General features: G+C 56.0%; 4 protein-coding genes across 4 annotated transcripts; 2 read left to right on the forward strand and 2 right to left on the reverse strand.

Annotated features, from left to right (window-relative positions):
* Positions 1-575: 575 nt before the first annotated feature.
* On the forward strand, positions 576-2,598 carry B0T15DRAFT_573688 (cytochrome P450; the record flags this gene model as incomplete). Its single annotated transcript, XM_062870935.1, has 4 exons — positions 576-894; positions 964-1,136; positions 1,196-1,439; positions 1,478-2,598. Exons 1-4 carry the CDS (start codon positions 615-617, stop codon positions 2,596-2,598), a joined length of 1,818 nt encoding a protein of 605 aa, XP_062722539.1. The 5' UTR covers positions 576-614.
* A 261-nt stretch (positions 2,599-2,859) lies between these two features.
* On the reverse strand, positions 2,860-4,391 carry B0T15DRAFT_151966 (pectin lyase fold/virulence factor). The gene is made up of 4 exons (XM_062862007.1): positions 4,078-4,391; positions 3,722-4,007; positions 3,527-3,645; positions 2,860-3,418 (listed from the first exon to the last, which is right to left on the reverse strand). Exons 1-4 carry the CDS (start codon positions 4,221-4,223, stop codon positions 2,974-2,976), a joined length of 996 nt encoding a protein of 331 aa, XP_062722540.1. The 5' UTR covers positions 4,224-4,391; the 3' UTR covers positions 2,860-2,973.
* A 1,825-nt stretch (positions 4,392-6,216) lies between these two features.
* B0T15DRAFT_394748 (uncharacterized protein) lies at positions 6,217-8,729 on the forward strand (the record flags this gene model as incomplete). Its single annotated transcript, XM_062864748.1, has 3 exons — positions 6,217-7,738; positions 7,797-8,069; positions 8,485-8,729. 3 exons carry the CDS (start codon positions 6,217-6,219, stop codon positions 8,727-8,729), a joined length of 2,040 nt encoding a protein of 679 aa, XP_062722541.1.
* A 1,132-nt stretch (positions 8,730-9,861) lies between these two features.
* Positions 9,862-11,734, reverse strand: B0T15DRAFT_152052 (glycoside hydrolase family 72 protein). The gene is made up of 3 exons (XM_062862008.1): positions 10,850-11,734; positions 10,336-10,785; positions 9,862-10,258 (listed from the first exon to the last, which is right to left on the reverse strand). The coding sequence occupies exons 1-3, from the start codon at positions 11,543-11,545 to the stop codon at positions 10,010-10,012; spliced, it is 1,395 nt and encodes a 464-aa protein (XP_062722542.1). The 5' UTR covers positions 11,546-11,734; the 3' UTR covers positions 9,862-10,009.
* Between the last annotated feature and the right edge of the window lie 194 nt (positions 11,735-11,928).

Genomic DNA, 11,928 nt, shown 5'->3' on the forward strand with positions numbered 1-11,928 from the left:
ATGCCTTATTATCTGTCATGGCTGTGACATTATTACCTATCTCCTCGCAATTCATAGCGTACCAAATATTTTTCTCTGGGAATGGTCTCTATGCACGGAAGAGTCCGCCTTCTATAGCCCGAAGCAGATGTTGTCGACGGCTGCGGCGCGGGGAATAAGAAGCACTGTGTTGTATTGTACCTAGCAACTCCGGTTCCCACGAGGTGTCAAAGCATCCCAACTCGTCAATTCAACTACCGTGATGAGGGGTACACACCACACTCGAAAGCAGTTTAGTGGTCAAGCGTGCTGCACGGTTCTAGTGCGATGGGCACCTTCATAGTAAAGAGCGTCGTTACACAACGCGTTACACTTACACAACGCGTATTGTAGCTACTATAGCTGGGTTGGAATGACCTTGCAGGTATTGCCCCCCTCTGATCCTTTCCCCCTTCCATCATGCGTCGATTGGATATGAGTTTCGCAACGTGCACCAGACACGGGCTGGATGGCACCTCGCCCACCACGGGCCGCGCATGGTAGGAAACTCTCGGGGAGTCGGGGGGAAGGGGGTGCAGGCCCACGGAGGTGTTGAAGACATTAAATAGTATGCCGTCGAGAGCTCGCTCGCCCGGATGACGCGACTCGAGATGCTCACACGGGCTCGCTTCACTTGCCGAGTGACATCTGCTGTATCTACTACTACATACTTGCCAGGAACCACGGTTGTGATGGCATCTTCTGCAGAAGCCGTCGACCATCTGGTCGCCTTCAGATACGGGCTCTGGATACTCACCCGGTCGCATTGGTCGTGGCTGGCCGCAGCTCTTGTTTTCCCTCTCTCCCTCTTCGCATGGTTTACCATCTCATGGGCGACCTCTCCGTTGCGGAGGTACCCCGGTCCACTGCTTGCTGGTACTGCCCCGAAGTCTCGTCGCGTGTCATTGTCCGTCAGACGTTCTACTAACCGCCCCCTTAAATCAGGATACAGCAACTTGTGGCGCCTGGCTCAAGTCTTCAGTGGCCGCTATCACTTGACCATCAAAGAGCTGCACGACAAATACGGCCCCGTCGTTCGCATCGGGCCCAACACGCTGGATCTCGACTACCCGGAACTGATCAAGACCATCTACGGCACCGATGGTAGATGGCGAAAGGTAGGGAGGGGACGGGACTCGAAGACGACGCCGGCGGTCAGCTAACACGTAGCACTCAGACTGAGTTTTATCACAATAATTCCACCATAGTCAATGGCAAGACAACCTTCACCGTCTTCAGCATGACCGACCAGGCCGAGCATGCGCGCATGAAGCGGCCCGTCGTCAAGTACTACAGCCTAAGCCATGTGCTGGGCATCGAGCCGCACATGGACACCGTCATCAGCGACCTGCTGGGTCACCTCGACAGGCGGTTCGCCAACACCAACAAGGAATGTGATCTCGGCGAGTGGATCGCCTTCTGTAAGGACTCCAAATAAACATAACTCCCCAGCCCGCAGCGCAACCCTTTCCAACACACTCGCTAATTCCGAATGTTCGGAAACCCCACCCCCCAAAAGTCGCCTGGGACTTTATCAGCAGCGCCAGCTTCTCCCGACGCTACGGGTACATGGATGCAGGGCACGACTTCGACGGCACCATCGCCGCTGCCGACAAGACGCTGAACTACTTCTCGGCCGTCAGCCAGATCCCCTGGCTGGACTACCTGCTCGACAAGAACCCGGTTCTGCGCATCGGCCCGCCCAACCTGGCCAACGCTACGCGGATCGCCCTCGAAGCCCTCACCTCCCGCATAGCGGCGACGACGCAGACGCAAGGAAGAGGCAAAGACATGTCAGAGTGCGAGTCCGAGTCAAAGTCCGAGTCAGGGTCAAAGTCGGACTACCTGCAGCACTTCCTCGCCTGCAAGACGACCTACCCGGACCTGGTCGACGACAACGCCGTGCTGGGGTACCTGCTCATCAACGTGCTCGCGGGCGCCGACACGACGGCCATCACGCTGCGCGCCGTCCTGTACTTCACGCTCAAGCACCGCGAGACCGTGTACCGCCGACTGGCGGCCGAGGTGCGCGCTGCTGCTGCTGCCGCCGCCACGGCCCGGTTCGACTCGGCTCGGCCGGCGCCCTACGCCGCCGCGCGGCAGATGCCGTATCTGGAGGCGGTGGTGCGCGAGGCCATGCGCTGCCACCCGGCCGTGGCCATGCTGCTGGAGCGGTATGTGCCCGAGGGCGGGCTGGCGCTGCCGGACGGGTCGTCGTGCGTCCCTGCCGGCACGGCCGTGGGCATGAATGCCTACGTCGTGCAGCGGAACAGGGCCGTGTGGGGCCCGGACGCGGACGACTTTCACCCGGAGCGGTGGTTGAGGGCTGATGATGGGGAGACCGAGGCGCAGTATAGGGTCCGTCTGCAGAAGATGAACGCGGCCGATCTGACGTTTGGCGGCGGGTCGAGGGTCTGCATCGGCAGGCACCTGGCCTTGGTCGAGGTGTACAAGCTTGTGGCGACGTTGCTGAATCGCTACGACATGGAGCTGGCGCACCCCGAGAGGGAGTGGACGGTGACGAACCGTTGGTTTGCGAGGCAGACCGGGCTGATTGTGAAGCTGCGGCTGCGGGAGTGAGGGAGGGCAGGGGACCGGAGTGGCTGGGAGATTGATGAAGGACCAAAGTTGTTGTGTAGAGGGAGCCTGGAGGGGAACCCTGGAATCCTTGATCATCGAAACACAGAAGTGGTATCGACGTTATGCTAACTGGAATGCAACATCTCATTGTATGTACGATATGCAATTTGGATTGCCAGCGAAGTATGTACCTACGTGAATCAAACTGTCCCGACTATGCAATAGCGGAGGGGAGAAGGCACCAACCTCGCAGCTGAGCTGCAGCCTACAGGTCGATAACTTCAACCGCCACTTGCAATTGCCCACCTCTCACATCCTAAATTCCAGATCGAAACCAGCCAACCCAGAAAATGTGAGAATCTTTCTTCTCCGCAATTAGAAAGTCAGCTTAGCGCCAGCCTCCGCCGGAACCGTCGAGGCCACCTTGGACGATCCAAGCAGCGTGTACTTGTAGCCGAGCGAGTTGGCCGAGAAGCTGCCGGCCGGCGCGTCGTTGGTGCCGCCGCCGAGGTCGTTGTCGTTGAGGGTCGCGTAGCCAACCTCCTTCGAGTCGCGGCTGGTGACAGGGAAGTCGACGTTCTTGAAGACGTTGCTCTCGACCAGCGCGTTGGCGCCCATGCGCGTGTTGATGGCCGTGCTGCCGTTCTCAAAGTACGAGTTGAAGATGTGCGCGGTGCCGAAGCGCAGCAGGGGCGCGCGCGAGTTGATGTTCTTCCACACGTTGTTGGCGTAGGTGATGTGGAGCTTGCCCTTGTCGTCGGCCGCGTTGTTGTCGCTGTGCCCGACCAGGGACGCCTTGAAATGGTCGTGGAAGTAGGTGCTGCAGGCGGGGGGGGAGTGTGCGTGTGAGTAGAGGGTGCCAAATTTGCAAGGGGCAGGATTCAGGAATTGACTAATGGGCAAGGTAAGGAAAGGTACTAAAGCTCACTTGGAGATGGTGATGAAGTCGGATCCGTGCGAGGAATCAACCAGGCCGTCGTAGAAATCCTTGTCGTGCGTCGTGTCCGAGAAGAACTCGCAGTGGTCGACCCAGACGTTGGTGCTCTCCTGGTACGATGTCAGTCGGTCGTGGTCCTCTCAGTCTCAAGCAGCAAAAACATGGCAGCATCGCCATTCATCGCACCTCGATCTTCAGCCCGTCGCCATTCTTAGCCACCACGAACGAGCTGACAATGTTCCGCACAATCAGATTGCTTTGGCGCCGGAAGTGAAGGCCGATCCCCTTGAATCCCGACCCAGGGCTGGCCCCAATGATGGACTTGTTGCTGCCGACGCGAACCTTGGTGTTCCCCTCGATAACGCCCTTCACCACAACAACGGCCGGGTCGCTGTTCTTCTCGTTGACCGCGGCCGTGAACTGGGCAAGAGTCGAAACCGTGGTGGTCGTGCCGCCTGCACCGCCCTTTGTGCTGCACCCGACGCCGACACGAGTCAGCAAAAGCCATGTCTGTAGCGACTCGCCATTCTCTCGTATCTTACCCTCCATTGAGACTGGCATATCCAATGTTGGCCGCATCCGTGATGCTTGCCCTCTTGGCCACTCGGGGCGATCCTGCCTCTGGCAGAGTCGGGGTGGGTGAGGCCGCCGCGAGGGCGAGAAGAGAAGTGAAGGCAAAGAATTTCATAGTGAGTGTTTGGAGTTGGAGGCTACTACTAGTAAGTACGAATATAATGATGGTGAAGAAGAAGTGAAGTCAGCGGTTGGGCAGGGTTAAGGGACGGGGAAGTCGTGAACTAGTGTCTAGTTAAATAGAATTCTATAACCGTGTTTCCGCAACGGCATCTTCTTCTTCTGTCCCTTACTCCGGTTGCTCCGGCGGAGAATCCCTGAGCGCCATTCGGCTGTCTCCCTCCGCGTTCGCCTACAAGACCAGGTGATCGCCAGTGTCAAAGGGTGCATTGCGCATCCGTACTGACCGGCGTATCCGTATAGCGGTACACTATGTAATCTGTGCAGCGGCGATGATCGCCCTCCGATCCACAGTGGAAAGTATCCGATACCGCCAAGCTCGCGTACCGCTCGTCTGTTTGATGTTTCAAGTTCTTTCCCCACAACTCTCGCGATACATTCCACCATGTACGGAGTATTGTACACGCCATCTGATGCTACCCCCATGCCGAGATCCTAGCGCCTCCTTTAATGTTTATACGTCAGGGGATCCGGATTGGCACTCCCCATCTCCAATTCCCCACCAATCCTGTATTTCTCCGCCCATTCTGCCAACACGAACGCACTAACTGTAGTAGTACATATTCCTGCGATCTCGTCGCTCCGTTCTAACTTCTCCTTGCTCGTCAGGCCTCAGAAGACACCTACTAGTTGAATAGTAGAAGGACGGAACCAGTATCCGCCGTGGTTACGTCGAGATGACGCAGCGCTCTCGTAGTGTTGGTGCGATCAATGCTCCCATCGACTCCAGATGAACTAGGCCCAAGGTGGCCGCGGCGCCACAGGATGAGTCGTGGGTATATTCAGAGAGGTGTCATACTATCATATATGATATAGGGGTCGTCGGTCCTCAGTTTGTGACGTTTTGGAATAGAGCAAGAACATCCAAGACCCATCACGCAGTCCCCAGAGGAACGGTGTGTTGGGTGGGAATATTCTGCGAGGCAAGAAGAATCCGTGCCTTGATGATAGGAATAGCGGATGATAAAATCACGGACCCTGATTGCCTGTTGCAACCGGAGTGTGGTCAGTTAGTAGCCTTATATTTCACCAGCGGAGATGCAGTGTCGGTCTCATTTGGAAAGGGAACCAATTCATCATTCGCAAACGATCTCCTCGTGCCTTTCCCGAATGATGAGCGTACATACCTGGTAGGTACTATCAGCCCATTTCTCGCGCTGCCGAACTGACTCTGCGCCCGGTTTACTAGAAGATCATGCGTACCAGGATGTTGTTATGAAATAGTAGGTCAAGGTTCAATGGTCTGCTTAATACGTATCTGGTAGTTAGTAAAAATACATGTTTATGTGTTCTTTGATGTCTTAGTGCTCCTTCCTGGAATCTGAGCACGTGAATGGGTGCTAATGCACCTGCCTGCTTCTCCATATCTTGCATATAGCGATTAATCAAGATATACGGCACTATCTTCACATTTATCTCCCTGTCCCCATCTTTTCCATCTTCTCTATCTTGGTTTCTATTGACTTTTACTTCCCTTCTTTCTCACCTCATTCCCCTCATTAGTCACCCGTTTCCTTGAGAGTCATACATACACCGAAGATACCTTAGGTAAAGTTACTAGTATATTGAACCTCGCAGAAACAAATCTTCTCAGACTCCCGCGGATTGGGGGCTGTGCGACGACAGAACTGGCAGGCGCGTCTTGGGTCGCACCAACATCTGATTTGCCCATATTGAACCGCTTCTTTCGTTGGTCGGATGGGAGGCAGACACGATTCCCCACCTCTGTAGGCCTCCATGCATGAAGAGGCAGACAGAGTTTCTTATTCGGCCGGGTTTCGGGAGATGGCTTTTGAACAAGTACATACCTCTGGCATAACTCATAAAGCTGCCAGTGTTTCTCATGAGCCAAGTCTTCCTCTTTGCCATTTTTGCGTCCTCGTCGAGCTTGAACACATTCCATCATCAACACGGTCGACGGACCAAGAATGGCGGCGACCTCCAATCCTCAGTACCAACATTTCGTTCCTCAATTTCTGCTGAACAACTTCTCTCACCCGTACAAGCCCGATGGCGAAGGCTCCAGAAGGCGGCGGGGAACCGGGAAGCGCAAGTACGAGAAGGGCATGTTCCCCAAGGATCCCGTCGTCCGCAACCTCGACCTTCTCGCGGACCCGCCGACGATCTGCGAGAAGCCTGTCAAGCGCATTCTGGGCCAGATGAACATGTACCAGGACACCAGCAAGCCGGCGGACCAACAACAGCATGTCGAGAAGCTGCTCTCCCAGCTGGAGATGCGTGCTAGCGAGATATTCCGGAAGATCACCAAGGCATTCGAGCAGAAGGAACCTGGCTTGTGGCTCACGCGCACCGAGCGAAACCTACTCCGCAAGTTTCTTTTCCTGCTCAAGTACCGTGGCGACGGCTTCCGCCGCCGCTTCTTCCATCAAAACCCCGAGGACTACAGCGAGAATGACAGAGAGCTGCTGCGCGAGTACATGGCCAAGCACGGCTTCAAGCGGCCCGTGGATGTTTGGTTCCACAACATCAAGACCATCATCGAGCTGGACATGGACCCCGAAGGAAGGTGGCCCATGGACCTTCCCAAGCGCATGTATCCCGACGATGCTATGTGGTTCTTCTGCTACGAGGCCTTCTCCTACATGGCCATCTGCACCCCTTCCGAGGCCAAGGACGAGTTCATCCTCACCGACAACAGCTACAACGTTTTTGAAGGGCCTAATCACCTCGTCAAGGACGCAAACTCTGGCGAGCTGGGTGCCTCTGCCTACACACCCCTCCACGAATTTGCCCCAATATCCCCCAAGCTCATGATCGTTCTCCGAAGCACCGTGTTGCCCAACCCTCTGGAGGATGCAGACCCCGGGGTCAAGGAGCACCGGGCGTTTCAGCGGTTCCTCACCATCGGCATGGTCTACGACTACGAGGTCAGCTCATTGTTAGCCGACTTGCCCATTGAGAAGGCGGAAAACAACTACACGGAGGTCGTTGATGGTCGGATACGTCTGATCGGCGGCGAAGATGGCGTGCGCCGGAAGGACCACAAATTCTGCTTCAGGTTCTTTCCCATCGGCTCCAAACACGTGCACACCATCAATGGCATTCTGCTCGACAATGCCAGTCCTTGCACCAGCGTGGTATTCGAGTCGCAAGAGAGCTTTGCGAGGACGCTGGAATGGTACCTCACAGCCCCGTGCACCATCGGAAAGAACATTGTCCCTGGGGATGTCGACGGCCGTGGGGCGACCCTGAAGAAGCTGGAAAGCGTGTCGCGCGCCCTTGGATCCGACAAGGAAACAGTCTGGATGGACCTGGAAGGCGTTCCAACCATCGACTACGAGGATTTCCGCGCGAGAAAGCTCGCACAGAAGCGCAAACTCAACCGAATGTTCGATGGAGACGGGAGATCCTTTTTTGAAGAGATGGCGGGGGAGGAATCCCCGGAGCCTGAACCCAACATTCCCGTTGCTGAGCTCTATTCACTACTCGGTGAGTTGTGGGTCAAATATCTCAGAAAAGGCCGCTTTGGCTCTGACAGTCCATTCAGGGGGTTCGATAGTGACGTTCATGGAGGACTTGACACAAGCTCAGCGGATGTGGACGCTTCGAGTCAAAATCGACGCTTGGTCAAGCGGAAAGGTCGACGAGGCAATCCGGCACCGCAACCGTGAGCTGCTCCTTGATGCGTATCTCCGGCTCCCACCACGAAGAATATGGCAGTACATCAGACTCGTCCGCGTCAATGTTCTCAAGATCCACTACAGCATGCCGATGGACGACGGTGAGGGGTTTTCTGGGCCGGAAGACGCTGTGGTGAGAGGTAGGTTCAAGCCATCGAGAAGGGGAGTACTCGGGCAAAAACTCGATTGGTTACTAACACTGACTCTCAATTCCGGCACGTAGCTCACCAGCTCGTCATGCCGGACCGCCTGGCAAGGCTCATTTACATCGCCGGCATGAACAGCATCGACATGCGGACCCGGCCGTGGCTCAATCTATGGCATCCTCTCGCGACGGATGCCTTGCAAACGGTGGGACCGAAGAAGGTCTTCAACGCAACTTGGACGATCCTCTTCTATACCCCAGGTACGGTCCCCATCAACCCCTTGATAGATGCCTTAGATGGTCCTCCACTGACACCGCATTACCGTGTCACTACAGGATACATCAGAGATTGCGGTAAGCTATACATACCCCTTTTTAGAGCGCACTACCCGAACTAACATCCGCATAAGGCATCCCTGAGGTGCAGAGCCTGGCTCGTCAGGCGCAGCTTGAGGTCTTGAGAGCGGGTCTACAGCACAGGGTTGGAAAGGAGATGGCGCTTTTCGATGAAGGGGAACGGGTCGAGCTTCTAACTCGCAGGCGGGTCAGAGGAAGATTCATGGATGCTGTCAAGGGAAGACTGGAGGCCCCGGTGTTGATGGAGCTAAAGACGGTACTTTTCGAAGTAGCCTACCCAACTCCGCCGGAGGGTTAGTCGTGATTTAGAGGGAAGAAGAACGAGTGGGCTCTTCAATTGCCTTACTTTCATCATAGCAGCTTTAGGACAAGCGCTTTGTGTCGAAGAGGGGAAACCCCTATTCCACAGCGGCTGTAACAATCAGTAACAATGTCTTTGTCCAAATCAACCACCACCATGTTCCACCCAACTACCCGCCCTTTCAAGCATCACTTCATCCAGCTACCCCTATAGAACACAGAGCTCAACCCCTTCTTCCCCTTGAAACTTAACAACCACATCAGAGTGCATTACGCTAACCCAACACGGGACGACTCCCATTCGAGATGTGCAACTACACGCTAACAAACCCAGCCGCAGCAGCACACAATTCGGTCAAGGCGCCGTTTCTGTACACTGGAAGCAAAATGGTCAAAGCAAAAAATAGGCAAAAACATACAACACCGAGGATTCCCCAGTGGTCACCCACCTGAGTACTGGTTCGGCCCTTGGTAGCTTGACTAAGGGAGAGCGGACGGGATCCCGTATTTTCTACCAGGTATGGTCGTATGTGCTGGGTTGACGAAGAAAGCAGCATTATATTCCGGAAATGGAAGAGGGAGGAGATACAAGGTTCACTTAATCCACCAATGCCACATCCACGACACCACCTCACCCAGCACCCCTTTCCAGCCCTGCAGCAGCACGAGTGACGCGTCCCGCTCTACCGGTTGCTTGACGGCAACACCGTCGGCCGAGAGAAGGTTTGACGTCCCGTGTTTCCGGTGCATGAGGTCGATGTCGGAAATGCTAATAACGGGGGATTCAAGTGGTCATGGACTCGACGATCCAGAGAGCAAAAGCAAGGTGCAGAGAGGCATGGTTTGGCAGGAGGTGGACGAGAGGGGACGGAATGAGCGGTGCGCAGACGGGGCGAGAGAGGAGAGGAGAGTGCAGCTACGCGAATGGTGGCTTGCGTGTATGAGGGAATGGGAGACGCGCTGGGGGGCGGAGGGGGGATAATAAGCGGCAGCGTGCGGTGGATAGTTATGTGAGTGACGTGAGTGAATCGGAAGAGGAGAGCTGAATAAGTGATGTACGTAGAGGCAAAAGCGTCAGGCGTTCATAAAATATACATCATTGAAGGGTGATAAGCGCAGGCCTCTTCAGGAAGGCCCAACAAGAGCAAGTTGAAAAGAATTTTCAAGCGCCAATAATACCCCAGGAACGCAGATGATGATCTACGAGTAACTATGTATTAAATAACCACACCACACCCATCAAAACCAATCCAACACCACCGCGGTGGATTACTAGTTCTACAAAGCAACGGCACCGACGAGGGTGAAGAGGACAACAAGGCCGGAGACGACGATGGGAGCCTTGGACATGGCTGGAACGGTGGCCCGCACGGCGGCGCTGCTCGGGTTGGATGAGCCGCTGCTGCCGCTGCCACCAGAGGTGCTGCTGCCGGCGGATGGGCCCTCGCTCGTCGAGGCCTGATCAACGGCCCACTGCGAGCCGGGGCCGTTCAGGCCGGGGCCCTTGCCGGCGCCTTCCTCGAAGAACTGTGCGCCAGGGAGTCAGCCATCGTCATGCCATACGAAACTAGAAAGTGGAAAGAACGGAGAGGGAGAGGATTTACCTTCTTGGCACCCTCGGGGATGGCCGGAAGGGCCGTCGAGCTGACACTCCAGTTCTCATCCTGGGTGGGGCACGCAGCGGCCTTGGTGGACGAGGTGAAGCCGCCGTCGCCGCTCGGGGCGGGGAACTTCTTCAGAGCGCTCTGGTAGGCAGCAAACTCGGGGAGCTCCTTCCGCTTGCCTGTCTGGTCCTTGCCGCCGTTCTCCTGGCCACCCTCGATCTCGACGATGCCGAACTTGTTGGCCTCCATGGTGTACTCGTACATGAGGCCGCCCGAGTAGACGCCCGTCATGTTGGAGTGCATGAGCGACTCCACCTCGCCGAAGTCGCGCGTGTTGTGGTTGCAGCCGTACTCGGACAGGAAGATGGGAAGGCCGTAGCCGGTGAAGTTCTGCACCTTCTTGTCCCAGCCAGCCGTGATGAAGTCGCTGCTGCACCACGAGTAGTCATTCTGTGCGTGAGGTTAGGTGGCTAGGCTTTCATAAACCCTCAATTTTCCACCAGAGAGGACTCACGAAAGCAAAGAAGTCGCTGCGCTCGTCGTCCGAGCCGCAGTTGAAGTAGTCGGCAGTCTGTCGCCGGTTGGTGCTGACATCGGCAGCAGAGTAGCCCACCAGGATCTTGCGGTAGCCCCGGGCCTTGATGTAGGCACGCATGTCCCGGTCCGTCGCCTTCACGTACGGTGCAGCGAGGGTGGTGTTAGCAAGGTCGTGGATGACCTCGTTGCCCGAGAAGAAGGCCATGGTGTTGGGGTACTTGGCGAAGGCATCGATCGTGGCGAACACGCTCTGCAGATAGGGCGTATTATATGACCCGTGCGGGTCTTCGCGGTTGATCGAGTACTTGGGGTTGTTGGCGTCGAGCACGACGTAGATGCCGGCCTCGGCGAGAGCGTTCATGCACTCGTCGTGGTCCACCGAGTTGTCGGTCGAGTAGACGCGGATGGTGTTGATGCCCAGCTTCTTGAACTTCTCAATATCCGGCATGCAGACCTCGGTGTCGGCCAGGGGGTCGATGTTAGCGCTGGCGCCGCCGGGCTGGTAATCGATACCGCGGACGTAGAACCGCTGCTTGCCCTTGAAAAAGGCATTGCCAGTGGCCGTGATGGGCTCAAGTTCGACTTGACGCGGCTTGACCGGCAAGGTCGCTGTCGGACCGCCGTGGACGGTGACTGCGGCCGTCAAAGCCGAAACCAGCACTGCAGACTTCATTGTCGGATGTCGTGTGTGTTTATTCAGTCGTGGGGCTAGGGATGCAGAACTCAAGAATGCGTGATAGCAAAACCACAAGACGGGAAAATTAGAACAAGCAGTAGCCAGAGATGCAAACAGCCATCAAACGAGCGAAATGGCTTTGTAGGAGAAGAGTAAGAACGGTCTGGATGAGCGAGCGACCGAAAGAAGAAGCGACGTCTGTTCGCGTGTCTCGGGAAGTTGGACAGAGCAAGAAACAGTCAGATGCCAACTTCAGGAGAGCCAACACTTAAAACACGCCCGCCCCGCCGATCGGGAACGGCGAGAAAGGGGGTTGGTGCATAGCCGCTTTCCAAGAGGTCTTGGAAGTCTCAGAAACCACGACTCAGCAGTGCAGTTAC

The sequence above is a fragment of the Chaetomium strumarium genome (assembly GCF_033439665.1).
Source record: "Chaetomium strumarium strain CBS 333.67 chromosome Unknown B0T15scaffold_3, whole genome shotgun sequence".
In the NCBI taxonomy this organism is placed as follows: domain Eukaryota; kingdom Fungi; phylum Ascomycota; class Sordariomycetes; order Sordariales; family Chaetomiaceae; genus Chaetomium; species Chaetomium strumarium.

What these genes read in the sequence shown, in the direction of transcription:
- B0T15DRAFT_151966 (XM_062862007.1), bottom strand. Translation starts at nt 4,223, where the DNA reads ATGAAATTCTTTGCCTTCACTTCTCTTCTCGCCCTCGCGGCGGCCTCA. An exon ending in GCGACGGGCTGAAGATCGAG is followed by an intron (nt 3,646 to 3,721) that starts GTGCGATGAATG and finishes ACATCGTACCAG; the next exon opens with GAGAGCACCAACGTCTGGGT. An exon ending in GACTTCATCACCATCTCCAA is followed by an intron (nt 3,419 to 3,526) that starts GTGAGCTTTAGT and finishes CCCCGCCTGCAG; the next exon opens with CACCTACTTCCACGACCATT.
- B0T15DRAFT_152052 (XM_062862008.1), bottom strand. Translation starts at nt 11,545, where the DNA reads ATGAAGTCTGCAGTGCTGGTTTCGGCTTTGACGGCCGCAGTCACCGTC. An exon ending in GCAGCGACTTCTTTGCTTTC is followed by an intron (nt 10,786 to 10,849) that starts GTGAGTCCTCTC and finishes CCTCACGCACAG; the next exon opens with AATGACTACTCGTGGTGCAG. An exon ending in TCCCCGAGGGTGCCAAGAAG is followed by an intron (nt 10,259 to 10,335) that starts GTAAATCCTCTC and finishes CCTGGCGCACAG; the next exon opens with TTCTTCGAGGAAGGCGCCGG.